A 14,441-nucleotide genomic window follows, 5' to 3' on the forward strand; every position below is an offset into this window, starting at 1 on the left:
TGGGGGAGCATTTTGCTAATGCTGAATATGCTGCAAAGATCCCAAAAACAATACTTAGGTTTTACTCAAGAGGAGGCAGTTGCATATTATTCTTGGGATCCTTCTGTGTTGACATGAAAAGCCCACAGCCTGTTGTCCATGTCTGTCCCCAGAAGTGACTTGGGGGTGATTTTTCTGAAACCATCTGGTATTTGTAGTCCATATGTACTCCTTCCCTGTGGGTCCCTGCATATGTGGGTAAGGGCGTGGCATATTAACTTCCTAATTGACTGCTCTCCTCACTCACTCTGGTCTACTTTGTGACTTTGTGTTTGCCTTTTAGGCCAGTGGAAGATATTCACCGAAGGAGAAGCTCAGATCAGCCAGATGTGTTCAAGTCGTGTGTGCAGAACAGAGCTTGAAGACTTAGTCAAGGTTTTGTACCTGGAAAGGTCTGAAAAGGGCCACTGTTAGACGAGACAGTGTGGGGTAGGGAGAGCAAGAACACACGCGAGCTGCAGCCGGACTGCAGGCTTATTCTGCTTAAATCAACAGTCCCTGAAAGCCCACGCTCCAGCGCAGTTAATTTTTCACGCCATGCACAGCATGACTTGCTCCTTTATGTGGAGTGGTGTGTCAGCCCTCAGCCATCTCCTCCAAAGAGACTAGAGGAGTCTTGAATGGTTTGTGAGAGGGAAGAGGGATAGAACACCCCAACACTGCTCTACTTTCAGAGAGGATCACATTTCTTTACAGGTTAATGACTAAACAAAGCCCCAGGGTTTCTATATAGAAACTTATTGCAATGAAAGTGAAGGGAATTACTTAGTAGGAGTTCTGTAGTACGGACATACTATTGGTATGAAATTATACTCTTGAATTTTTGAATTCTTGTTTTTGAAAAGAATTAACTTCTCATCCTGACACACATGCAGGTGCACACGCCCACACACAAAACCGCAGCCTTCATTCTGGGGCAACACCAGCATAGCTCTCCTATTCTTTCCCTTGCCTGCCTCCAAAGCAGCTCAGAGGGTGTTGGAATCTAGAGGGATAAATAAGAAGTTGTGAGCAGAAGATTCTGCTCTTAGGTCTGTGGTGTGGTTGTCGAAGTCCCTAACTCTGATGGCAGAGTGAAGACTAAGAACACCTTTTCATCACTATATTCACTCTGATGTGGTAAATGCATTTCCCCTAATGATAACATTTCTTCCCCCGCTCCCCGACCCCATGGTGGTCACTAAAGAAATGAGAATTGGGTATAATTTCCAGAAAATGAATCTGTATAAGACAAAATAATTGCTGAAGAAAGGAGTGAGTAGAGGTCAACAAGGTCATTTTTGTGTCTTCAAGTCAATAAAACTCACCCATAAATAGCTCAATACTCACTAATTTTCTTGAAGCCAAAGTTCCCTAGTCCAAAAATTTAAGTTAAATGAAATTCTAGAAGTGTGTTAAAAGGGCAGTTTCCCTTCTCCAATTACAGGAGTTGCTTTTTACTTTGCAAAGGGGCTCAGTGCTCATGAGCCTCTGAAAGTTGGTTTTCAGTTAGAGTTAGTGTTCACCTGGAGAGATGGGCGTTCTGATAAAGATCTTTATCCTAAATCTTCCTACCATCTTCGTCTACTAAACGTGGATTTAAATCACAGATCCTAGAGAACACTGCTCCAAAAATGTCTATTTGAGCCCAATACCAGATCATAAATTATCCGTTCTGAGGCCTGGCTTTAGAAATCATCCTTGTGGGAAAACTATAAATTTTCCACCACAACGGTCTCAAACCTGCCTTCTAGATTTATCTCCTCTGAGGGGCATGAATGAACTCTACTGAGTACTCAGAAATATTAAGGACCCATAAATTCCATATTTCCCACTCCATGACCATAAATAAGAGGAACATTTTTTTTCCCTTAGAGTATTTGACACCGGTAGAGAACATATAAAAGTTTCAGTCTTTATGACTACCTGACATAAAGGAGACTGTTCTCATGAAAGATACAGGGCCTTGTCGCCAGACCTTCCTGGGACAAGCCCCTCACCAGCTCGTCACACATTCTCCTCAGGAAAGAGAGGTAAGACCTCCAGGGCTGCTGAAAAGCCACAAAGCATTGTTGAGGGTGGGGTGTTAAGTAGCTGCTGCCTCCTTCCCAGAGGTGGCAGTATTTCCCTAGTGTGGAAACAAGTACCCGGATCCTGAAGCAAAGCAGTGATTTCCCCTTTGATGACTCATCCCCAAACCTTCCCACCCAGGTGTTCTCTGAAAGCTCAACCTTAAGGGAACACCCAGAGAGCTTCCCTAGATAGACTCCTGCCCCCAGGTGCTGGGACACACCTTTTCAAAGTGCTGGGTGAAGCAGGAACTGGGGAGCTGAGCTAGGCCAATTCAAAACCCTCCAATGTTTACTATTGTGTAGGGAGTAGGACCCATAGGGAGAAGAGGCTAACCTACCCGTAGTTAGTAGAGAGGAATGGATGTGGTTCTTCTTGTGTATTTATTTGTATCATAAACACCCGGAACAACAAAATCATAAGCACCATTTAGCAGTTGTAGCCATTTTATAGTTAACTCATGTAGACAAGTTAAAAGTAACATAACAGTATTACCCTTTCACTCTTCTCACAGGACATGTACCTGAATATGGTATTTATCTAGTCACTGTATTTCTGGTTTTAAATTAATAAAAATGTTAATTTTGAAAAATTGTCTGCTGTAATGTACCATGAATGATCGACTCTAATCCGTGCTGATCTGCAACAGGGTGACAGGTGACATGTGGGCCTGGTGGTTTCACATGCTGTTTGACACACCCTCTCACACTACAGCTTCATGGTTAAGAACATGGTGGGAACATGGTGGGAACTGCATGGTCAGACAAACAGGTTTTTAATCCCAGCTCTGTTTATCAGCTGTGTTTGTTAGTCTCCCCAGCTATAAAATGGGGATAATAGTGGTTATTGTCATTTGTCGACAACCTCGCAGTGAGGTTTACTTGAGTCGATATGTAAAGTGATTGGAATAGTGTCTGCGCATATCAAGCATTCATGTGTGACCATGAATGTTCAAGGATGGCATGATACGGAGAATGGCCATTGATTTCTGGTTTCCCTGTAGGCCCAGATATTTAAGAGGCTGGAGACAGAAGACCATTTATTGACTTGGGTTTTAAGAAGGCCTTAACTTTGGTCTGGTATGCAGTGGTAGATTTTCCTAGGGAACAGGGTAAAAATTTTGTCACACATGTGGATACAAACTAAATTCCTTCAAACCTCTAATAGAAGCTAGATTTGTGCTGTCACAGAAGCCAAAGTGTAAGAAAGCTGACATGTCAAATAATACAAGGACATTAAAGTATATGTTGAGGTTAGTGACACTGAAGTCGTGGGTGGTGAGATGTTGGGGGAGTGACAAGAACTGAGTCCAGAAGTGAGTGGGTGAAATGAGGAATTGCAGGTACAGCTACAGACAACTCTGGAGAAGTATTTGCAGAGCATGTAGAGATAGGGTGAAGGAAGTAGCCAGAGAAGGATAAAAAGTCTAAGGAAAGTCTTAGTGTGGGAAATATTTGGAACCATGGCCCTACACTGAGCCCTCAAAACTCACAATCCTTGACCCTCAACAGGGACAGAAGTTTGCCCTCTGCTTACTAACTCCTTGTTGTAGATTAGCTGCACCTAGTTCCCCCATTTCTGTTACCTTGCCCCCCTCCCCTTACACCCAGGATACTTTCTTCTGGAATGGTGGCCTATGAATCCCACTCTCACTCTACCTCCATTGGGGGCACCGCACATAACTCTGTAAGGCTCCATCTTACATTCTTCCCTCTCCCCTATCAGCCACGTCTAAATTCCACCAAATCCTATCAATTTGTTATCCTACATTGTTGTTGGCTTTTGTTCTTATCTCCATTAGCAGGATCTTTTCCTCCCTGTCGTCTCCATCCCCTAAGTTGTTTTCAGGGAGCCCCAAAGAAAATCTGGAATGGGTTCAAGGACAAGTGCTGCCAGATTCCATATATTACCTACCCCTTTATTCCTTTCTTGCTTTGCTCTTCTGTACCCAGCACTGCTAGAAAAATGGCCACTCACCCCATCTATCAGCACACTTGACTGTTGCCATAACCACCAGCTGTGGTATTGGCCTAGACATGCCACCATGTACCGACAACTGGTGCTCCGGAAGCCTCCCTGTTCCCCAGTGGCCCCGCATCCTGTACATGAGTGGGGAGAACGCCCTCCTCTCCCCACCCATGATGTTACACTTTGCTGCCATATATTAAACCAGTTAAAATAATTCTTGAGTGTGTGTTATGCGAACCAACGGGGTCTTCCTGTGCCTCTGAATTTCCTGGAATTCTTCATGGAGACAAGTCCTTCAGGTTCTACTTTTAGGCCTTTTCTCACTCACCAGTATAAGAGGCCATGCTGAGTAAAAGCCTCTAAGACACATGAAACTGTCTTAATCCCTCTCCCCTTTGGAGCACATGCACCGCTTCCATTCCCCCACTGAATCCCTCCTGTAATTGACTTTAGGGGGCCCACCACATCCATCTGCCAAATCAACTCAGACCCATGTGAAACCACCAAGTGGGAGAAATGGCTCCTTGAATGCTGAGCTCCGGCCACAGCTCAGTCTCTTAAATAGTTGAGAGACATTTACAATTTGTGCCTTGGTATATGATTTTCCCACCACCAGAGTGTTCTTCCCTCTTCTCATCCTTCAAGACTGGGTCCAAAGGTCACCTCCTCAGTGGAGCCTTGCCTGTGCCTCCCCCTACATGGCCACCATTGTTCCTTTCTCCCTGGGCACTCCAACCACACTGACTCCACATTCCTGGGTCTTAGTACTGCTTTGCCTTTGCACACGACTCCCTTTGCCTAGAATGTTCCTCCCCTGATGTCTGCATTTCACAAACACCTACACATCTTTTGAAACTCACATTGCTCATCTCAGACCCTGTCCACCCCTCTCATACACAGAGAGTTGTTTCCTCCCCCAGAAAATAGCAGCCCAAGCACTAACCCCATGCCAGTCACTGTAGTAACCCAAGGACCTGCGTGTCTTCTCCATTAACCATTACCACAGCCCTTCTCTGTGGGCCCTGCTATCTGTGCTATTTTAGAGATGAAGAAATGGCGAGCGTTCACCTTCTGTAGGCCACTAATATGTAAAAATGTGAATTATTTCCTCAGCCACCATCTCCCTGATGAGACTGGTGAGTCCTGAGAGGGCGGTCTCAAGCCCAGCACTTCCTGACAGTCAGTAAAGATCTGCCAGGTGAACAATCTGATGAGAGATTCTTGTTACAGTTGGGAGAGAAAGCTGTCCAGGGAATACTTCAATATCCAGGGGCTAGGCAGTCCTCCAGGACATTTTCTCTGTACCCCACTTGAAAGACAACTAATAAAATCAAGGTTCCCAAATATAATTGTAAGGTGCTTGCTTGTTTTGCAAAATGATTCCTGCCATAAGATGACTTTATATGGAGCTGATAAACTCCATTTACACACAGATTTTTTTAGTGCTGAAAACAGGAGGTCCCTGCCTCTGTGTTACAGGGCTCACAGCTGAGAAGGATTCTGGTGGAGTCATCAATATTGTGGCTGATACAAGGCATCTATATTTCAATATATGCGATGTGTCCTAGTGTCATATTTCAAATAGCTATAGTACGTGTTACAATACTTCTGTCTCTCTCTGTGTGTGATATGTGATAACAAGCCTCCAGACGGTGTGCATGGAAACTTCACAAAATGGTCTGGCTTCCAGTGAATATAGACGAGAAGTTCTAAGCTGTCTCCAAGTATAAGCCATCCCCGATCTAGAAGTATTGGCCAAAAATTTAGAATGCAGTGCGTATTTTCTCACAGAAACATCGCTCAATTTGATGCTCAGATTCCCAGGCCAGTCCACACAAGCCTCTTGAACTCTGAATGCAGCCAAGTTAAATATAGTGCTAATTAGTGCCTGCTTAAGCTCGGTCCTGGGGGCAAGGGCAGGTGGTAAGGAGAGAGGGAAGCAGGGAAGCAGGGAGTTTTCTTTCACTTTTCTGGGTGGGACGGGGGTGAGGAGCGGGCCCTAGGCAAAAATCTCCAAGAAAACAAAGTTTCTACTTGACAGTCTCCTCTGTTTCATCGTGCTCGCTCTGGGTCCTCAGCACAGTTGTTCTGCCCTTCGAATCCAGCCCTCCCAGACCCTCCCGAAGAACCTCAGGCTCCACCATTCAGCCTCACTTAACCATCAATACCTGTGTCCCTTCAGGCAGCTGTCTGGACTGTTAGGAAGGCAGCGCCTCATGAACCACAGTTGCTCAGATACCTTTTCACTTCTAAAGACTTTATTGTTTTATTACCCTCAAAGTGAATCCCCTAATTAGATAATTACAGGCAGGAGGCTACAGTGTGTGAAAGCCTGACCGTGGAGGCAGGAGGGACTTTTGTGTATCAGGAGTGGTGGGTGATCTTGGTGGGGAAGGGGTGGGTGGGCCAACCGAAGTAAGCGCTCCACTGTTCTTCCTTGCCCCTTTACCTGCAACGCCCCTCCTCCAGCCCTTGTCAACAGTGCTACTGTCTTCCCTGCTTTTTCAGCTTTCTTTTTCTTTCACTTCTTAACCTACTGCTTCTCAGAAATGCCTTGGTTTTTTGATGGCTAGGAGAGGGACAGAGGGGTGTTGGGGGGAGGGAGGTAGCACCTTGTCTCCCACGTGAGGCTCTGTGAGGAGGGAGAGGCTGCTTGCTGGCAAGGGTTGTTGAGAACTGCCTGTCAGGCTCTCCTGGGCACTCACCTGGGCGTGTCCCTGGACCAGCCCTGGGAAGGGGCGCTCAGAAATCAAAAAAGTCAACGGTGTACCCCGTAAGGAGACAGCTTCGTTGGGAGGTAAGCAGGGTAAAGGGAAACACTGCAGAAGGACTTAAGACATTTTCAGTCCTGTGATTAAGATGTTCGCCTCTGTTCAAAGAATTGCCAAAATGAATAATGAAATTTGAAGTTCAGGATCGAACCTAGTGGAGTCCACTCCCGGCAGGAAACCAGGAGAAAACAGGGGGCTAATACATGCAAACAATGCACATTTCTTTCCCTTAACCTCAGTTTCCTCCTTTGGAAAATGGGGATAAGAATAATACCTCATAGTGTTGTTGTGAAGCTTAAATGAGATCATATGAAGTGCTCATGCTAGTCAGAGGCACATAAAAAGGATACAATAAATCCTATGGAAAAAAAAAAAAAATGAGCCATTTGCTCTTGACCTCTAGTAGTTCAGAGATTGCGGAGTTTAGGTTTGGGCTATTTCAGGCAGCAAATGGAACTTGAACCTAGTTTTGAAGAAATGCCAACTGGGCATGGTTAAAAAGCCTCATGGGGGTCCTGGAATAGGAAAGCAGAGAGAGAATGTCCCCATAGAACTTCAGCCGGAATCTAGCAAAAACAAGAACCTAATGTTAATTTCAAAGAAAAGACAAATTTACCCACTGGAAACTGGGAGTTGTAGCTCTTGCATTTCCTTCTAAAATGTAATTACATGACTATACGTAGGAAAACCTGGTTAAGAATTTGTCCTGAAAAAATGATGTGGGGTTGTTGTTAGCCATAATTGCAACAAAGCCCATAGCATGGCATGCGACATGGCTATTTCCAATGTTCATGTAAACACAGGCTATCGTAACAGGAGGACTTTCATTCATTATCTATGAAACACCTCCTGAGGGCTAGGTATTATGCTTAGTTCTGGAGTTTCAACAATTTGCAGATACTGTAGTTGATAGTCTACCAGGGAATATAGACACTGAACAAGTCATTCCAAGTGTGATGGGGGCTGCGAAAAACAAGTCCAAGGTGTTTGAGAGTGTAGGTCATGGGGACTTGTCCTCAACATGCAGGAACAAGAAGAGATTCCTGTGGAAATGACATTGAAGGTGAAACTTAAAGAAGACTTGGGGGTTGGGGTTCCGTACCATATTTTGTGTTGGAAACAGTAATTTGACTGTTTTAAGAGTTTGAACAACCATTGGACTAACGCACCAATTGTTCAGGAGACTCCTATTACAAAGTAGGGAGCCGCTGATGAGAAGAACTGGCAACTCTCGATAAGCACGCCCCTAAAAAGAAATACCACCATGCAAAGTAGATAACAGAATCTTAAGGGTGTGGAACATAAGACAGGGAAACTTTGATACAGAGAAGGCACACGAATCTGAAGTGATACCTGAAAATTCAGCCTTAAGCACAGCTCTCCAGAGGGATGAGGGCTCTTCACTTCTAAGTGCTGGAGTGGGGGCAAGGGAATACCAAAGTGATAAGGATTTTATCTCTGGCACTGTATACACCATACAGATGATGAAATCTGACCGATTTTTAGTCAATTCTGTTATTTTTGAAGACTTATTTAATTATTTTTTTCGACATAACATTGTGGTATTATATTAAAGATGTGTCTATTATTGCTTTTAATTTCTCTGCAGACAGTGCCCCCACTTCTTGATTGCACACTGGACCACTCCCCCCTCCCCCCTTGTGTGCCACTAGGTGGCAGTCAGACAGAGGTTGGAAAAGGCAGACACAAAATTTTTAGCCTTGTTCTCGGGAGACTTGAACTCTGTAATTCTAAGAAAATCAGTTCTGTGGAGTGTCTCTTGGGATATGGCCTCTTCCCAAGTGACTGAAGTCATATTCTTGCCTTGTTAGTGCCAGGGAAAGTAGCCACTTCTGGCCCTGAGGTCATGTCAGGCAGAGAGAACTGAGGCAATCAGCTGGTTGCGAGACAACCCAAACCCCTTTTGTAGGGACTGGCCATTTGTTTCCTCAAATATCTCTTTTGCTGTGGCTAGTGGGGACTCTCTTGGATCTGATACAGAGACATAATCACTTGGGCTGCGGTTGGAAAGGACCAGATATTAACCCCAAGCCGCAGGCAGGGGGATGCCTGAAGCAAGGCAGCGGGCTTGAGATGGTGCTGCTGCATTGCATCGGGGAAGGAGGAAGGTCTTTGCTTGAAAGGAAAATGTCAGTGTGCATTTGAAGTAAGAGCAGTGGCCTATGGGATGCCTGAAATTTTGGAAACTGAGGACATGAAATTGAGCTCCATGAATATTGAGACATTCTGATAACTTTGAGGCGGGAACCCCTCCAGAAAAACACAGACAATTTGAGCTGATTGAATGGCGTTGGAGAGAGGGTGGAACTCTGGGTTGGATGAGGTGGGGAAGGCTTACAAACAAGTATAGAAGAAGCAGAGTCTGGAAAGAACTAAGGGAAGGGAGCTCAAAAAGAAAAGAAAGAAAATCTAACAAAGTTGGTTAATGTCTTGGCATTGGCATAACTATCCCCTTGCCCTCCCAACAAACTAAGAAGTGGACAGATTTGGTCTTGGTCACATTTATGGCCTCCCCCCTTCTTGCTTTTAGCTCCCACCCTGGTGCTCAGCACACTCTTGCCTTCCTTGAGTATCTCCCAACACTAGAAGAAGACGAGAACACTTGGGATTTCGTCCTTTGGAGTGGTAACAGCCAAAAACCAATCCATAAAAGTTTGACTACTCAGTCATAACTGCAAAAAAAAAAAAAAAATCCATTTCCCCAAACACACATGGCACCCGCAAAGACTGACCTCTCAAGCCCACTAGAACTGCTTGGTGCCATTTTTGATCCCCACTCTGCTTTTAGGATGGGATTCTTCAATGGTTTACCTTGAAATAATCCAATTAATTCAGACTGTTGTGTTAATGACTGCTCTTAAGTTGAGGTCATACCAAGTAAAAATGTTGTGTCCCTATGAAGAGGGTCTTTACTTTGTCCAGTGATTCTTAAAATTATTTGTGCCCACATGTCTTCTTTGGTCAATGAATATTTTCTAAGATTATCCCATGATATTAGTAGTAATTTTTGTGTCTACTGATTGAGGAACTATTTAACGAAAAAAGTAACTAGAAATTCAGCCACATGATTAGAAGGTTTGCGCTTTATTAATTATAACAGCCACCATGTATTATTTAGAAATAGTAGTAAATATATGTGTAAACATAATTGTTCCAAATAAAGACAATGCCTCATTGTGGATCTCTCATAGTAACCTGGTTAACCTTAGAGTTTTGGCCTCAGATTAAGAACCACTGTCTTAGCCAGAGGAACTCATTGAAACAGGAAGTTTAATTTTTTGAAAGTTTGTACTAAAGATATTTTTGTGCCAGCAAGGTAGGATGGAGTCTCTCCCATGCAACTCACACATGAATTTTCGGTGGGAGGTCTGGTTAGAGCTAGTTTATAGTTGATCCCCAAAAATGAAAAATATCTCATGTTTCAGAGAACCCTCCTGCATGCTCATTTGAATGATTTCCACAAAGACTGACACTGGAGGAAGCTGGTGGAAACGTTAAGGTTTGACTTCAGGTAGTAGAGGTAGCTAAATAACAGGCTACTAATCAAAGTTTGCCTACTGTCATAAATGCAAAAGTGTCCATTGTCCTAAACAGAACTAATGGAGAAGGGCCCACGCAACTTGGAGACTATATTAAATACAAAAATTGCTTAATTATACACTTTAAAAGGGGGAATTTTGAGCATAGAATTCTTGGCAGTATTCCTATAATTTCTTTTGTACATCTGTGGGTTCTGTAGTGATATCCCACCTTTCATTACTAATATTGTAATTCTTCCTCTCTTTTTTGCATGAGTCAGTCTGGCTAGAGGTTTGTCAAGTTTATCAATCTTTTCAAAGAATCAGTTTTTGATTTGTTGATTTTTCTCTTCTCTGTTTTTAGTTTCATTGATTTCTCCTCTTATTTTTATTACTTACCTCTGTTTACTTTGAAGGAATCAAGCTCTTCTTTTTCTAGTTTCTTAAATAGAAATATTACTGATTTTAGATTTTGCCAACTTCTAATATAACCATTAAATGCTATAAATTTCCCTCTATGTGTGGCTTTGATTGCATCCCACAGCTGTGCCATGCTGTAGTTTTATTTTCAGCCATTCAATTCATAGTATTTTTAAAAATTTCCTTGAGACTTCCTCTTTGTTCCATGAGTTATATGAAAGTATGCTCTTTCATTTCCAAATATGTGGAGATTTTCTAGATATCTTTGTTAATGGATTTTAGTTTGATCCTGTTAGGATCATTGCATTATTACTATCCTTTTAAATTTCTTAAAGTTTGCCTTGTGACCCAGAATACATTCTCTCTTAGTATATATTTCATATGTACTTACAAAGAATATGCATTCCCTGCACACCCTGTGGCCAGTCATGTTGACACACAAAATGAACTCACCTTTGAGTCATGTGTTTTTATGCAATCTGACAATCTCTACATTTTGATTAGTGTGTTTGGGACAGGATCCATAAGTTCATCCAACAAATGTTAATTGAGCATATAATATGTGTCAGGCATTGTGCTAAGTAATGGGGATACAATGCTGAACAAAACAGCATAGCATAATGTTAGGACCACGGACTCTGGAACCAGTCTCATTTATTAGTATTGTGAGCCTGGGCAAGCTACTCTGTACCTCTCTCAGTTTCTTCCATATGTATGGTGACAATAATGCCTCATGGAGTTACTATGAGAATTAAATGAGTTAATATTTATAAACTGCTGAGAAAATTGCCTGACACTTGGTAAAAATTATATATGTGATTGTTAAGCGACAAAGACTTAGACCATCTCTACCCCCAAGGAATTTAGAGTCTAGTGGGAGAGACTGATTTTAATCTAAAAAGCATTCAAGTAAATGTAAAATGCAAGTGTGATCAGTGCTACAAAGGGGATTTACATGGAGCTATGAGAGTTTGTATTACAGGAATTAGACCAGGGAAGGTATCTCTGAGGAGGTGATATTTGAGCTGAGGATAAATAGGAGTAAATTAGGTAAAAACGATGTATTTGGAAGGAGCAGGATGAGTGACTCCGTATATCCTGTCTTGCTAACTAAGCACTCTGTTAAATGAAAGCATGAAACAAAAAAGTCTCAAACTTCTGTATTCTCCATCATGCGCAGTAAACATAATAGTCACCCTGGACTTGTCTGATGATGTTTCTGACAAGCAAGAGCTTTCATTCCAGATTCTTATTCTTTCCCTCGCCCTGCCTGGCTACCCCAAATTTGAGAAACCAACTCTAAAAGAATGCTTGGGAATGTTACGTCACTCTGTTTAGAAGTCAAGGCCACTGAAGGGAAGCAGCAGTTTGGATGATGAATGTAATCCTCTTTGTTAGCATTTTGGCTGCTGTATCATTTCAAAAGCATTTGCTCCACAGACTCAGCCTTGGGAATCTAAGAAGCTGTGTTAAACAGAGTACACTGTGGGCTGAGGCCCTTTGTGTTTCTCTGTAGCATTCAATTCTGAAGCCCAGGATTCTCTGGAGGGGCATTCCTTACTAACCAAGGTCTCCATTTCATCACATGTGGCTAAAGGATCGCCATCATCAGGCACCTGCAACTATTTCATTTCCAGGATTCTTTCTCTTGTCAACTATAGATCAGGAAACAAACATATGAAAGGGGATATCTTTTTTCCTCACTCAAAATAGAAGCAGCTGACATCATTTGCAGTATGAAACTGCTGAAAACCTTGAACAATCGTTTCAGGACACTTTCTTGAGAGCATTTCCATCCTGTGTAGAGATGTTTGCCAGTGCAATCTCAGGAGCCACCCGTTTTACTTAGTGCTTTGCAGTATTTTAAGAGGTTTCATGTCCATTTGTAAGTAGCCAGATAAAAATAATCTATCTATCTATCTATCTATCTATCTATCTATCTATCTATCTATCTATCTATATATATATATCAGTTAGGATAGGAATTATTTGCTTGCAAGTCACTGAACCCAACACAAATCAAATCGTCTTAACTCCTAAAAGGAGAACGTACTGGCCACTGTAACTGTATAGTTCAAGGGGAAACCCAGCTTCAGGTGGGCTTTAGTCTGTTCACCCTGTCCCCTCTCTTTCTTCATTTCTCAGCTCCACTTCCATTCTCAGGTAGATTCTCCCGTCTTGATCCAAAGAAGGATTTAGGTGCTACTTTTAGGGGTACTAACTCATTCATGTCAAAAAGGGAAATTTCTTTTCCTTAGTATCCCCAAGGCAGAATACTGGGATTTGGTCTGATTTCAACAGCATGGGTCTTGTGCCCACCCCAACGCTATCACTTTGGAGGGATGAATGAATGGCTGGCTTATCCTGGGACACAATCAGCTGCCTCAAAACTACATGTATCCCAAATGGGAATCAGATGGTGGGAAGGGGAAAAAGTGGGAAAGCAAACAACAGATGTCCATTCTATGAAACAATAGTTATTGTTTGTATTAGATAAGTGTTTTAAATTGTCTAAGTCCTTTCTCAACCATTAGTACTCGGAAAACCTTGCAACAGCCCCGGAAGGTAGCTAAGAGTAGAAAAGCTCTCATAGCGCTGAGGGAACTGGAGCGCAGATGAGTGAAATGGGTTGGATGAAGCTGCAGAGTTGCATAGGACTAGAGACACTTTACTCTCAGGCTGTGGAAATCTGGATTCTTTGTTTAAACACGAAATCCATATATTGAGTTGTGCTCATTTTATCTTATTTTTAATCCTAGAACCTATTCGCATTCCCTTCTTTCTCCCCACGCCTACAGTCATTCCAGTATTTTTAACATGTAGATTTTTTCGTTCAAATGTGTTCTTTCAAACTGCGTATTATTGCTTTGTGTGCATCTGTTTTTATTTTATTTTATTTTATTTTATTTTTAAGATTTATTTATTTATTTATACAAGCACTGGGTACAGTCAGAAGCACGGGAGGGTGAGAGAATTCACCAGAGCCGGAGAGGAGAGGAGAACAGGCAGACTGACGAAATACACTGCTGAGGGGAGCAGCAGGTGGCAGGAGAGGTCTGTCGCGCCATGTGGGACCCTCGCCCAGTGGCCGGGGATCGAACTGGCGCTGCAGAGGCTGGGGCAGCTTCACAGCCCAGCGCTCAACCGCTGCGCCGCCCGGGGAGGCCCTGCATCTGTTTTTAATCTAGGTAAGTGGTGTTATGTTAATATATTTCATTCTGTTCCTGTTTTCATTCAGCATTATGTCTTTACATGAACTCAATTTGTTGAATGTGTATTTAATCTGCTACTTCTAACTGCTGCATAATACTCCATGGCTTGCATCTGCCATATTTTACCCTGTTTACTCTCTCAATTAAGGGTTCCCATTAGGATTTTGCTCACCTTCCACTACTACCAACAGCACTTCCATGAACATCTTCAAACTTGCCCCCATATGGGCTCCTGTGTAGATTTTCTTAGGTCTACATACTCAGTTGCATAATTGTTGGGTTATAGGATATAATTATTTTTAACATGAGTAACTCAAGTTATGTGGTCCTCAAAGCATGCCTTCCTCAGTTATTCTTTCTTCAGTTTCACCCCATGTAACATTTTTAAAAAAGATTTATTTATTTTTATACAAGAGCTGGGGAACAGGCCAGAGATGCAGGGG

The 14,441-nt window shown here is 42.7% G+C and overlaps 1 protein-coding gene across 7 annotated transcripts in view; it reads left to right on the top strand.

Annotated features, from left to right (window-relative positions):
• CHRDL1 (chordin like 1) overlaps positions 1-2,640 on the top strand; it is a 165,358-nt gene extending 162,718 nt beyond the window's left edge. For all 7 annotated transcript variants that reach the window (XM_037512070.2, XM_037512064.1, XM_054695611.1 and 4 more), the window contains exon 12: positions 323-2,640. In XM_037512070.2, coding sequence (XP_037367967.1) covers positions 323-453 — 131 coding nt within the window. In that variant the 3' untranslated portion in view covers positions 454-2,640. The remainder of the gene's footprint in view (positions 1-322) is intronic.
• The last annotated feature ends 11,801 nt before the right edge of the window (positions 2,641-14,441 follow it).

Source organism: Talpa occidentalis, unplaced genomic scaffold, assembly GCF_014898055.3.
Source record: "Talpa occidentalis isolate TD23 unplaced genomic scaffold, MPIMG_talOcc4v2.1 talOcc4.15, whole genome shotgun sequence".
NCBI classification, from domain to species: Eukaryota; Metazoa; Chordata; class Mammalia; order Eulipotyphla; family Talpidae; genus Talpa; species Talpa occidentalis.